This window comes from Staurois parvus, unplaced genomic scaffold (genome assembly GCF_062004578.1).
Source record: "Staurois parvus isolate SC_StPar_1 unplaced genomic scaffold, SC_StPar_1.0 ptg000578l, whole genome shotgun sequence".
Classification (NCBI taxonomy): domain Eukaryota; kingdom Metazoa; phylum Chordata; class Amphibia; order Anura; family Ranidae; genus Staurois; species Staurois parvus.
Window position 1 is genome coordinate 3,468,122 of NW_028318374.1, and position 13,104 is coordinate 3,481,225.

Below are 13,104 nucleotides of genomic sequence, written 5' to 3' on the forward strand. Positions count from 1 at the left end.
CATCCTTGGACAGCTCTTTGGTCTTTGGCATTGTATAGAGTTTGGAATCTGATTGTTTGATTGCTCCTGTGGACAGGTGTCTTTTATACAGGTAACAAAGTGAGATTATCAGTACTCCCTTTAAGAGACTGTTTCTAATCTCAGCTTGTTACCCGTATGAAAGACACCTGGTAGCCAGAAATCCTGCTAAATGATAGGGGATCAAATACTTATTTTGCTCATGAACATGCCAATTAGCTCATAATTTGTTAGACATGCATTTCTTTTTAATTTTTTGTTGCTATTCTGTCTCTCAGTGCTACAATACACCTACTGTTCGATTTTTAGACTGATCATTTCTTTGTGAGTGGGCAAACATTCAAAATCAGCAGGGGATCAAATACTTATTTCCTTCACTGTGTATATATATATATATATATATATATATATATCTGCTTTCTCCTGGTTCTCCTCCTACCTATCGCAGCGAACCTTCAGCGTTACCTATAACTCTGCCTCCTCCTCTCCACTTCCTCTATCTGTAGGGGTCCTTCAAGGTTCCATCCTTGGACCCCTTCTCTTCTCCATCTACACCTCCTCCCTTGGTCACTTGATAAACTCCCATGGCTTTAAGTACCATCTCTATGCTGATGACACACAAATCTATCTTTCTACCCCTCACCTCACCCCTTCAGTTTCCTCTCACATTACTAACCTACTAAGTGACATATCGGCATGGATGTCACTCCACTTCCTCAAACTCAATCTTTCCAAAACTGAACTCTTAGTATTCCCTCCAGCCCTATCTCTTCAGGGAAGCCTATCCTGCCATCAGCTAATAATGGAATCTTCTGCTCTTCCTACCAGTCCATCCCCCACAATTACTACCTTTTGTACCACTAGCCCCTCCTTCCTAGATTGTAAGCTCTGAGGATCAGGGCCCTCCTAACCCTCTTGTATTGAACTGTATTGTTGCTGTATTGTCTCCCGTTATATTGTAAAGCGCTGAGCAAACTGTTGGCGCTATATAAATCCTGTATAATAATAGTAATAATAAAAAAAAAAGCACTGGAACACACTGGAATGCACCAAAACACATCATAAACGCACATGTCCCTATTAAATTGAAGAAAAAGAAAGGGGGAAAAAATGAACTGGAATGTACAAAAAACACATTGGAACACATAAAAAAACGCATCAAAAATGCAGGCTGGTGATCCAGACCTAAATCTACATTAAAGTGGGCCGGCACCTCAAATACACACAGGGGAAAATATCCCCCCTCCTTCTCCTACATTTGGGCACTTCCGTCTTCCTCACCTAGGCAAGAATGACATTTGCACATACACCCCCCCCCCCAAAAAAAACTGCACATGTGCAGATGTACTGCAGGGCTTTGGGTCCCAGCAGAGCCCTGAGGCACATCTGAGCACATGTGGGTTTCCCGCGAATGTGCGAACACGGAGCCAGTGTGAACATCGCAGCACTTGGCTTGTCTGCCCTTGAACAGATATGTCTCAGGACTCGCCAAAAAAAGATGGCGGAGGGAGGAGGATTACTGAAGTTCTTTAAACTCCAAATTATAAACGCAAAGCAATAAATTAAAGAGCATTATAAATAGTATTTCACACCATATATATAAAGACCATGGTGTGAAATATATGTGCTGAATATCGACAATCTGCAATTAAACACATTTTAACACTCAAAAGGAGGAAATACAACTAACACAACAACGCTGCAATCCACAACACATAAACACAAGAACATCCTAGTACAGCACAGGTTTATATCATGTCAGCCTATTGGCACATAGAAAACCCAGGAATCTTTCACACCAGAATGGTGCTGTATTATGCAGGCTGTCCTGTGATCACACCAGACTTATTATTTCTCTCAGGAGCTCGCAAAAAACTATATTTAACAAAATCCTGGCATAGGGATTTTTTGTTTTTGTCTCTGTAGAATTCTTTCCTAACAGCTGTCAAATATTTGACATTTCCAAGGGCAAACCTATTAAAATTCCACTTATTTATTTTCTACAGAACAAATTCACATTTGTGAAACAAAATAATAATTTATTACATTTAAAAATTAATGTATGGGCCATTGGCCTCCTCGGGGGAGGGCATTTTTTTTTTTTAGAAACATTTTTGATATTATAATTTTTTTTTAAAGCAGAAATCCAGACAAAATGTATTTTGAACCATGCAGTTAGGCTCTGCCTGCATTGCAGGGGTGTATTTACCACAAGGCAAACAAAGCATTTGCCTAGGGAGGCATTTTTCGGGGGGCAGCCCTGCCTCTTGGAAGAAGGGACACATGCGGCATGGGGACCTGGTGGGTTCTGAGAGATGCTGTGGGTATTATGACAGTGTATGCACAGCCCGACTCTCGTTCCTGGGGATGTCCGGAGCTGTGAAGGTGAGTGTCTTTCTCTCTTGCCATGGGGGATGGTGGCTGGTGTATGGGGGGCAGTGGTAGTGGAAGGTTCAAGGTTTGGGTGGAGGGCAGGGCATTCTTGGTCAATGTCAGGCTCTCTTTGCATGGGGGGGGGGCACCAAGTTTGGTGTTGCCTAGGGCAGCACAAAACCTAAATACACCACTGCTGCACTGCATGGGCTAACTGCTCCATTTTGTCTAGGGGTGATAACAGTGAAGATATACTTACTGAAACCACCGATCCTCACAGTGCAAGACCGGTCCCTGCCACTTCTGCCCCCTGCACACATTTTACCACTGAGAAAGAAATATTTAGGGTGTGTTCAAGCTTAACCCCTTGCCCTCCTGAGGATTTGCCCCCCTTCCTGACCAGGGCTTTTTTTTGCGATACGGCGCTGCGTTACTTTAACTGACAATTAAAAGTAACATTGCGGTCATGCAATGCTGCACCCAAATGAAATGTATATCCTCTTTTCCCACAAATAGAGTTTTCTTTTGCTGGTATTTGATCACCTCTGCGTTTTTTACTTTTTGCGCTATAAACCAAAAAATATTTTTGCTATTAAACATATCCAGTAAAAAAGTTAAAAATCTAATTTTACTGTTGAGGGAAGGGGCGGAATGTATCTAAGTGACACCAACGATGGGGCCCAATTTCTCCCAATGAAACCAATGATAGGGCACAATTCCTCCCAATGATACTAATGATGGGGCCCAATGACACCAAGAATGGGGCACGATTCCTCCCAATAATATCAACAATGGGGCCCAATGAATCAATGATGGGGCAAAATTCCTCCCAATGACACCAACGATGGGGCACAATTCCTCCCAATGAAACCAATGATAGGGCACAATTCCTCCCAATGACACTAATGATAGGGCCCAATGACACCAAGAATGGGGCACGATTCCTCCCAATAATATCAACAATGGGGCTCAGTGACACCAATGATGGGGTACAATTCCACACAATGAAACCAATGATAGGGCACAATTCCTACCAATGACACCAATGATGGGGCCCAATAACACCAATGATGGGGCACAATGCCTCCCAATTACACCTATGATAAGGGACAATTCCTCCCAATAATATCAACGATGGGGCCCAATGACAACAATGATAGGGCACAATTTCTCCCAATGACACCAATGATGGGGACCATTGACACCAATGATGGACCTTTTTTTTGGTCCACATTAGAATCGGATTGTATGGGTATACACACCTATGTGATTCGATTCTGCACATCGCATTACATTTTGCGGACCAATTTTGGGGTGTTGTTAACTTAATATAAACACCTGCAGCGGTTCACATGAATGGGGTGCGATTGTGATGCGGTGCGGAATTTTCACAGAAGCCGCTGCAAATTCCGGACCACGTCAGTGTGAACCCGGGCTAACCTTTTCTAAAAAACATAGCGGGTGAAAACGCGGAGATGCGGAGCTGTCTCATAGGAAATCATGTTAAATGGACTGTACTGCTTTCTGCAAAACGCGGCAGAAATGCTTAGGAGTGATCCTGGGGTTAAGGTGATTGCAGCCATATAAGTGTGATATCACAACAACACACATGAGTACTATCTGGGATACTTTTTAAAAATTTTGAATTAACAGTTACATTTTCAGGACAAGGTTTTTTGGGGGGTCTCTACAGGTCTTCTATGTCTAAGCAGTACTGCTGCTAGGAAGAAGGGTTTAGACCTCCGCTCCGAAAGCTGTCAGGATGGAGTGACTGATTGAGCAATGCCAGACAAAAAAACAACTTTTTTTCTTCCGACCTGTAACTAGTATTTATTGGTGACACCATACAACCCCATCTTGTTGACTTTGAGCTTGAACACGGCATGACCTTTCCTTTGGTGAAATGCAGATACTGTTCTGTGCTCCACCACAACACAAGACCTGTCTTTTCCTACCAGAGTGAAATAGGAGAGCACAACCATCCACGATGCTTCAGCGACTTTCTATTGATTTTCCTAAGGCAGATATTCACTCGGATCTCGCTTGCTTAAAATGAATAAATAAAGTGAAAAAACATTTTTGTTTTTTTTTCTCTTTACAGAGTCAAGATTTCTTCAGTCGGTCGATGAGGACAACATGACCAAACAGCCTGGGGTTTGTTTATATTTGTTCTCTTATTAAAAGTCTTTCTGAATGGGTTGATACATTCTTGAACCCATTGAGAGATACAAAATGTATTTCATTGAGTACAAAAGTATAGAAGCTGGAAAATCAGCGTGAACGGGCTTAAGGAGCTGATCCTTCTGCACTTGTTTTTCTTCGGTAAGAATGTTCCACTGAGATGACACCATATTGCTCTTTCCTAAAGTACTTTGCAGCCCGGATGAAGGTGGACCTGTTGAACCCCCAAATTGGGTTAGCTGGAATGGGACTTTCAATAGACAGCATCTAATGCAGTGTTTCTCTAGAAAAAATTTCAGTCAAGGCACCCATTAAAATTCTGAACATTCTAAAATGTAAAAGACTAAATAGTTTTACATATTGAAGCAACACCCACACGTGTAGGACACCCAATATTGGAGCTCATTTCTTCTTCCAAAGCAAGTACAACTTTTGCACACTAGTACTGACTAGTATTCCAGTGTTTCTTTTCTTCCTCAGTTTCTCTCCCTCACTCAGCTAATGTGACCCCAGTGCTGACGGAGAGGGGCAAACAAGGATGCTGTGCAGGGGTCCGACAACCTCCTTATCGATGATGTCATTGGTTGTTAGGACACTGGTGGCTAATCGCTTCTCGGCCTATTGGCTAAGATCAAGTGTAGTATCTGTTCTTATCAGTGGCCAGTAGGTTTGCTCTGCCGTCATTCTTGCCTTCTGGCGAGGATGGCTGGCTGTATAGTACCCCTGCTGGTATGATGGGGGCTCTGAAGGTAAGTACCAGCTGGAAGAGAAATTGAGGCACCCACAGGCTGTTGGGGCCCAGGAGTAATTACCCTGGAAAACCTGAGGGGCCCAGTTCCACCTGATTTGAACGGGTCTACCATGTCTGGCCAGGGGTCGGGGAGGCAAAGAGTCTGCGGAACAGTGCCCACTAGGAGTGGTCACCTTAGGGGTGCTCTTAGTAGCACATGGGGATGGGATCCCATGTGGTAAAAGTGCACATGGTCACTGCTTCAAACACTTTTTCTGCACTGCGCCTTTTAGGGCTAGGCCTTTTGGCTAAGTCCAGGGCAGTTTTTGCGCTACAGGCCTTAGGGCCTAGCCAATGCTCAATTGCACAGCCACTTATTTATTTATTTGTTTTTCCTCACTGTTTGTCACATTTAATTTTTGTGTGTTTTTTTTCTCACTTGGATGGAGGGTGTGGATCCTTGGGCCTGCCATGAAGTCTAGGGGGAGGATGTGTGGCCATTAGGTTCCTTCCTCCCCTGTTCCTGGGGGGATCTCTCTTTGGCAGAGTTCCCGGACCTAGTACTTGGCCCGAGGACCCACACCCTCCATCCAAGTGAGAAAAAAACACACACACAAAATTAAAGGTGACAAACAGTGAGGAAAAATAAATAAATAAGTGGCTGTGCAATTGTGCAGCGGCTAGGCTCTAAGGCCTGTAGCGCAAAAACTGCCCTGGACTTAGCCAAAAGGCCTAGCCCTAAAAGACGCAGTGCAGAAAAAGTGTTTGAAGCAGTGACCATGTGCACTGTTCACACGTGTGATCCCATCCCCATGTGCTACTAAGAGCACCCCTGAGGCAACCACTCCTAGTGGGCACTGTTCCGCGACTTCTGCTAGCCAAAAGGAAATGGGTCCGCCAGGACTTTTGGCTAGGTGGACCATGTTGGAAACCCTTTGTCCCTGTCAGGAGCCTTGCACCCTACGGGATCAGGGTAGAGCCCCTACCCCTTCAGGAGGTGGGGGGTGGACAAAAGCACACCCCTAAGTGCACTGTTTTGTGTTTTGCACTTGAACGTTTTTTGTTGACTTACGGGTTTTGGTTTTTTCAGACCTCTACAGACTTAAAAAAAGCAAAACTGGTGTCTAAAAGGTAATGGTGCACAATGAAAACCTGTGGCTTTGTGTAACTAAAAGTCAGGCTTCATGCACCCACTGGATTGTATAAAATCTTTGGGCAATTTTTTTAAATTTTACCAAGGCACCCCTGAAGAAATCTAAAAGGCACCCAGGGTTTTTACACACCCTGGTTGAAAAAGGCTGGTCTAATGCACTGAAATCTTCCATGGGAGTAAGGCACAGAAACCCTTTAAATGACTAGTGTTTACTGGACTGTTGTTTTTCTCTGAAATTACATTGGAGTAAATGTTAGATGGAGAGTTTACTTAACTTGTATTTAGCAGGACACATCCTAAAACCCATTTTATTAAAGGGTTTGCAGTATTTCCTTTCATTTCTTAATTAGGTCATTCGGCTCTTCTCTGACCTCTGAATGCTGTTCTGTGTACATTAAAATAGTTTATCCCATATATAAAATATGAGAAAAGTTTTTCCAAGTCACAAAGTAGAGAAAAAATAAGATACTGGGTAATTGTGTGGAAATTCTGAATATATGTCAGTAATTTTATTAAATGATAGTCTATGAAAAGGTTGCCTGCAATTACATGGCTGATAACCGTAATTTCTCTCTCCTGCAGAAGTGAAATACATAAAATGTGGGACATTTGTAGTTATGTTGTTGAATTGTTACTGTTTGAAGTGATTTGCAATGCATTGTTCATTAATGTCTTGTTTCTCTTCTGGCAGAAAAAAAATGCATAAATTATAGGAAAACTGTCAGCATTGCCATTTTTACTTATGCACTTTTTGAACTTCAGTGAACTCGTTTTTCAGCGCTTAAAGTGAAAGTTACCGAATGTAAAGCATTTCAACGATAAAACTTCTGAGCTACAGGCAGGGGCGGACTGACAACTCATGGGGCCCCCGGGCAATAGGGGATCATGGGGCCTTGTGTCCTTGCCCAAACTCAAAAAAGCCTATGAAAAAGGTACCAGGGGCATCTCATAGGGCCCCCTACTGACCCCGGGCCCTCGGGCAGTGCCCGAGTTTCCAAATAGTCAGTCCGCCCCTGGCTACAGGCACCTTGTGATGTCCAGAAGTTCCTATAATGCTCTTTAAATCGGTACCTGCATCCCTGTGGAGCCACCTTGGATCCCAGGCCTAGAATATACATGGGGCCTGCACTTCAGGACAAGTCAAGATTACAAAGACTCTTTGCCCACTCAGGTTGTTCCCCCACCACTCCTTTCCTCCATCATCCTAACTCCATCTAAACTTTCTAACAGATGGTATTGGAGCTTGCAAAGGGTTGATGATGTCACCCTCTCCCACTCATGACAATGTTCAGGTTTTGCCATTGACCGCTCAGGCCCAAACATTGCATCATGGGATGAGATCACCTACTCACCCATACTTGAAAGCCATGGGTATTTTGTGGTGGCTTTAGTGGAGCAGAGAGGGTGCAGTTAAGGTGCGTATAAATACATTGGGAGGTGAGCCTTTAAAAGACTCTACCATTGCCTCAACTGAGTCTTCTTAAGCACTGACTCCTGCTGCTGCTATTTATTCTCCAGATCTCAGTGCCTCCACTGCTCAATGAAGTTCTGGAATTGGCCAAAATAGTAACAGGAGTGCAGTTTAGCGACAGGAGGGGCAAAGTCTAACCTTGGTAAAAATTGAGGCCCTTTGTACAGCCTGTGGGTATGATCAAAGGGGGCTTCACACAGGCGCAGGATTTGGATTTTAACACAGGTGTTCCTAAGCACTACAAGGTCCTTCACTTCAGCATGGTTGATGCCTTGAAAATGTTTTACATCAGGTCAGGTTCACTTTAATGTGGATCACCACAGTAGGTTGTTAAAGGGTCAGTTCAATACCTTAGTGGAAGGGGAGGGGGTCACCACACGTCTGATCATTAGAGGATAGGCAGGCCGTTCTTCCAGCACAGTCAGAAAACTGACCACATTGGCATGGATGTACTCTCATGTCTAGTTCATCAGTTTGGAATAGGAAAGCAAGGGGATTGTCAGGATCACCAGGTATTTCACACAAAGAAAGCAATACAAAGAGGACAGGATACTTTTTAACACAAGTACATAGTACAACAGATGCATATCAGGAACATGAAATGTTGGGGTAACATACTATATTCTTTGATATATATTTTGCAGGTATAGAGAGCTCTAAGAGTTCCCAGCTTTGCTCACCTGCTGTGACTAATACAAGGGCCTCTTACTCTTCACAAGAGATCTATACTCACCGGCCATTTTATTAGATACATTTGTTCAATTGCTTGGTAACACAAATTGCTAATCAGTCAATCCCATGGCAGCAAATTTAAGCATGCAGACGTCGTGAAGATGACTTGCTGAAGTTCAAACCAAGCATCAGAATGGTGGAAAAACAGGATTTTTTTTACTTTGAACGTGGCATGGTTGTTGGTGCCAGATGGGCTGGTCTGGGTATATCAAAAACTGTCAATCTAATGGGATTTTCATGCACAACCATCTCGAGGGTTTACAGAGAATGGTCCGAAAAAAGAGAAAATATCCAGTGAGGGGCAGTTATGTGGACAAAAATGCCTTGTTGATGTCAGAGGTCAGAAGAGAATGGGCAGACTGGTTCGAGATGATTGAAAAGCAACAGTAACTCATGTCAATATGGACCAACATCTCAGAGAAATTTTTCCAACCCCTTGTTGAATCTATACCACAAAGAATCAAGGCAGCTCTAAAGGGAAAAGGGGTCCAACCCGGTACTAGCAAGGTGTACATAATAAAGTGGCCAGTGAGTGTATGTAATGGTGCAAACAGGCAATCTCCGCCTTTCGGAAGGAAGAGAGTCTTACCACTAGAATTCTAACTGTAAAAAACATGTCTTTACCCTTTCAGGTTTTCTTCTTTTATATTCTCCATCTCCCATGATACAGCACACAGACAGCCATTTGGCAAAAGGACATAGTAGGTTTACGTGTTAATAGGTTCTAGCCTTAAAGTAGATGGAAAGGCTTTAAGAACACAATCTTTCTATTGGTCTCTCTAGCAGTGCTCTGTCATTCCTTGCTAAGTATTGTCTGAAATGAGCTTTAGAAATACCTGTAAGGGACCGCCCGGCGGTACCACTAGCACTCCACTGAATAGGCTTCCCCAGCGCACGGAATCTAAGTCCCAGAGTGCTTGTTCACCAGGGCCCCTGATGGAGGGGATGGACTTGGAGCACCCCGAGACCAGGTCGTGGCTACTGGGTACGTCCGTCAGTGGTAGTGGTATGCGCGAGGGCTCCCACGGGAAAGAGTCTGATATGAGGAGGTCTGAAGACCCCACTGCGATGGATGGATGGTTGAGCAAGGTCAGACAGGCCGGGTCGGTAACAGAGAGGACGGTACGGTACAAGGCAGCGGGCAGAGAATAGTCGGGTCACACGCCAGGTCAGCAACAGCAGGTCAGATCCAATAGGGGGCATCCAGGAGAGAGGTCAGACAAAGCAAGGATCAGGACAGGAGAATATGGCAAGGTCAGGTACAATCCGGGTCAAAAACTCACAGGGCACAGGTTCGCAGAATCAGGAATGCAGGTAAGACCAGAAGGCACCGAATGACAGCTCAGGGCCGTTTAAATATCGTGCCCTGCGCTGCCATTGGTGCCCAGCGGGCAGCCGCGGCTTCTACTGCACATGCGCGAACTCGAACGCCGCGGCTGGCCCGCACCTAGTGCCCGCGTCCCTGCACAGGGCGGCGCATTGCGCCTGCACCGGGACCATCGCTGCGGGGAACGTGGAGATCCCTGACAATACCTATTTCTATTATCTATTATTCTGTGGTCAGGTGACCGCTACCCATCCACATTGGGTATCCATGAAGTAGCCATTGGTGAGACCCATTTCAGCCATGATGTCGACACTAGAAGTGATGTTTCACCTTGTCCTTTCCCTAATTCCTTCCAGCACATGCCCAATGGAAATTAAATGTAGCTGGTGTAGGCAGATTGATGTGGCACAGCCTCTGGGTCCAAACAACGCCAGGGGAAGACACCATTTGTATTGCGGCTTCACAACATTAACAAGACTGAGGCAGAAATAGATCCATGACTATGTAAAGAGCAGGATTACAAAGTAATTAAGTGTTATAGAAGAAGAATTAAAAAGAACATCCTTTGATTGTTCATTGATTACTTGTTGCCTGGAGAGACACTTTAGCAATAACACGCCGCGGGGAATGTACAGTCGAACACAGAAATTGTTTCAGTTTTCTTTAGAAGAGGACTGATATGGAAATTCCTCTGCCAACGGGATTCGAAACAACATCCAATGTAAATAAGTAACCATAAACTCTATCAGCCGTTCTTCCCTGAATGATATAGACAACCGCTTTGTTGTACAAAAGGATACCAGCTAAGCCTCTACATAGAAGATAAAGTTCCTGCGCCCATAGAAAGCCCACTACATCCAGTATAATCGTAACTCTAGCCATTAGTGTCAGTGTGGCGTTGCTGTTCCCTCTTGTTAGACAAATCTCATTCTGTTTGGAAGGCAAACTGTATTGTAGTCTGTTACCATGGCAGCTGTGAGCATGTATGCCCCTAATTACTGGTGGAAGCTAATGACAAGCGCGTGAATAATGATAAGCAAAGCAGGTTGTTAATAATGGAGCATTTCTTTGGGATGCTAATCCATACAATGCCGGGTTTGGCCCAGTAAGCTGCGGATTTCAGATATGTCTGCCAGCTAAGTAGAAACATGTTTTGTCAAGAGCCCGTCTACCCCCAGCTCGGGAGAAAACACAGCCTGAAATTACATTCAAACAGATACACAAATGCAAAACGAGTCCAAGATGCGTACAAGCGTTTGATTTTTTTTTTCAATTATAATATAGGAATTATCAAAACATGCAAAGTTACTCCATGTTCATAATTGTTTTTAGACACGATTTGGCACCTTAGATGGTATTCTAATATCCCCGTCACTAAAAGGCAAGCATTTAAATTTTATACTTTAAATTGTGAAAATTTGAGATCAAATAGCAAGAACAAAAGACAAGAATCTCAGAGTATTAATATTATTATTATTTAACATAATACAGGATTTATATAGCGCCAACAGTTTGCTCAGTGCTGTACAATATAACGGGAGACAATACAGCAACAATGCAGTTCACTACAAGAGGGATAGGAGGGCCCTGATCCTTGGAGCTTACAATCTAAGAGTAAAATACAAGCCCACTTTTTCAGAAGCGTTTGGGGCCAGTGTCAGGAACCGCCCGGCAGAATCTCTAGTGATCTCTAGTAATCCACAGAACGGGATTCCCCAGGCCGCGGAGTCTAAGTCCCAGTCTGCCTTTTCACCAGAGCCCCTGATGGTGGGGATGGACTTGGTGCAAGACTGAAACCAGGTCGCGACCCCTGAGTGCACCCAACTGCGGTACAGGGTTCCCGCCGAGGGTACGTGCTGGGGATGAGCCTGCTGTGAAGAGGCTGACAAGTCCAGGTCCCGAGCGAGATGGATGGATGACAGATGAGCGTAGTCAGACTAGCTGGGTCGGTGACGGTGGAGGCAGGTAGGTACTAAACAATAGACAGAGAGCAGCCGGGTCACAAGCCAAGGTTCAGCAACGGGAGGTCCAATAGTAATATAGCAACAGGCAGGAGAGTAGTCAGGGACGAGCCGGGGGTCAGAGCAGGAGAAGGTCAACACAAATCAGGACAAGCAGGATCGGCAACAGGAACACACTTCAGAACACGAGTACAGGAACTAGATCTTGCGGCAACCACCGCCCAGGTCCTAGTGCCTGCACATTAGTGTGCTTAGGCAATCTGTGTATGTGCAGACCTGTGCGCCGCTACGAGACCCGCAGTCCCTGACAGCCAGGAACACATAGGCAAGTCCATGTGAAGATGGCAATTGGCTTCTTACCCACTCACCTTATCCTTAAAATATATACTAGTATATAGTCAACATAGAGTATCTGTGAAGGTTCTCATGTATCTAGGTCCTGGTATATCAATTTGTATTTAATCACATTCAACAGGACTTGTGCTGTAATGTTGACAATGCTTCATAGCTCACCAAGCCACTTCTTCAGGTCCTAGTATCAGGAAGGTACCCCAAGTGCTCTAGGAAGTGAAGATGTGGCTTGGAGAAGCTTCTAAATGTCTTCCACATTACAGACCAAGTCCAGTTGAATGTGTCAAACCATGTTCTAATATTGAGAAGAAAAGGTTTAGAACTGGTCACATTTTTATTGCTGTCTGCATCCCCACTAGGGAAATTCTCCAACTGTCCTGTTGACCATTGTCACCAGAAGTGATGAGCTTCGGGTTTAGGATCCAAGTTCGTCCAAACCCAGAACTTAGCTATCATTGCTGGACCAATAAGTGGTGAATGCCTTTGACCTAATATGGCCATGTGGCCGTATTAGGTCAATGATGTCATAGGCATTCCTGCTCATTGGCCCAGCAATGACAGCTAACTTCTAGATTCAGACTGAACCCAAGCTCATTCCTATTCACCAGGACAGAAAATTAGTGGAGATCCAGAAAATTAGTGGAAATCTTGTAGCTGTAACTAGAGCAGGAATAGACGGGGGAGTCTTCCAAAGAGAGGATTCCTTCTAACTTCCTTTTTGTCTCTTGGGACAGCAAGTGAAGAGAAATCTCTCCAGTGGGGCATGCTGCGTGCTGTGGTGTACTGTGTAAAAAAAACCAAGAGGGC

At 44.4% G+C, this 13,104-nt stretch overlaps 1 protein-coding gene and 1 pseudogene across 2 annotated transcripts in view; both read left to right on the forward strand.

Moving 5' to 3' along the window:
- LOC149450216 (serine/threonine-protein kinase TNNI3K) overlaps nt 1-13,104 on the forward strand; it is a 452,856-nt gene that overhangs the window by 218,218 nt on the left and 221,534 nt on the right. For both annotated transcript variants that reach the window (XM_089692165.1, XM_089692163.1), the window contains one exon: nt 4,493-4,545. In XM_089692165.1, the coding sequence (XP_089548291.1) occupies nt 4,493-4,545 (53 nt within the window). The remainder of the gene's footprint in view (nt 1-4,492; nt 4,546-13,104) is intronic.
- On the forward strand, nt 5,178-5,358 carry LOC149450217 (U2 spliceosomal RNA; annotated as a pseudogene).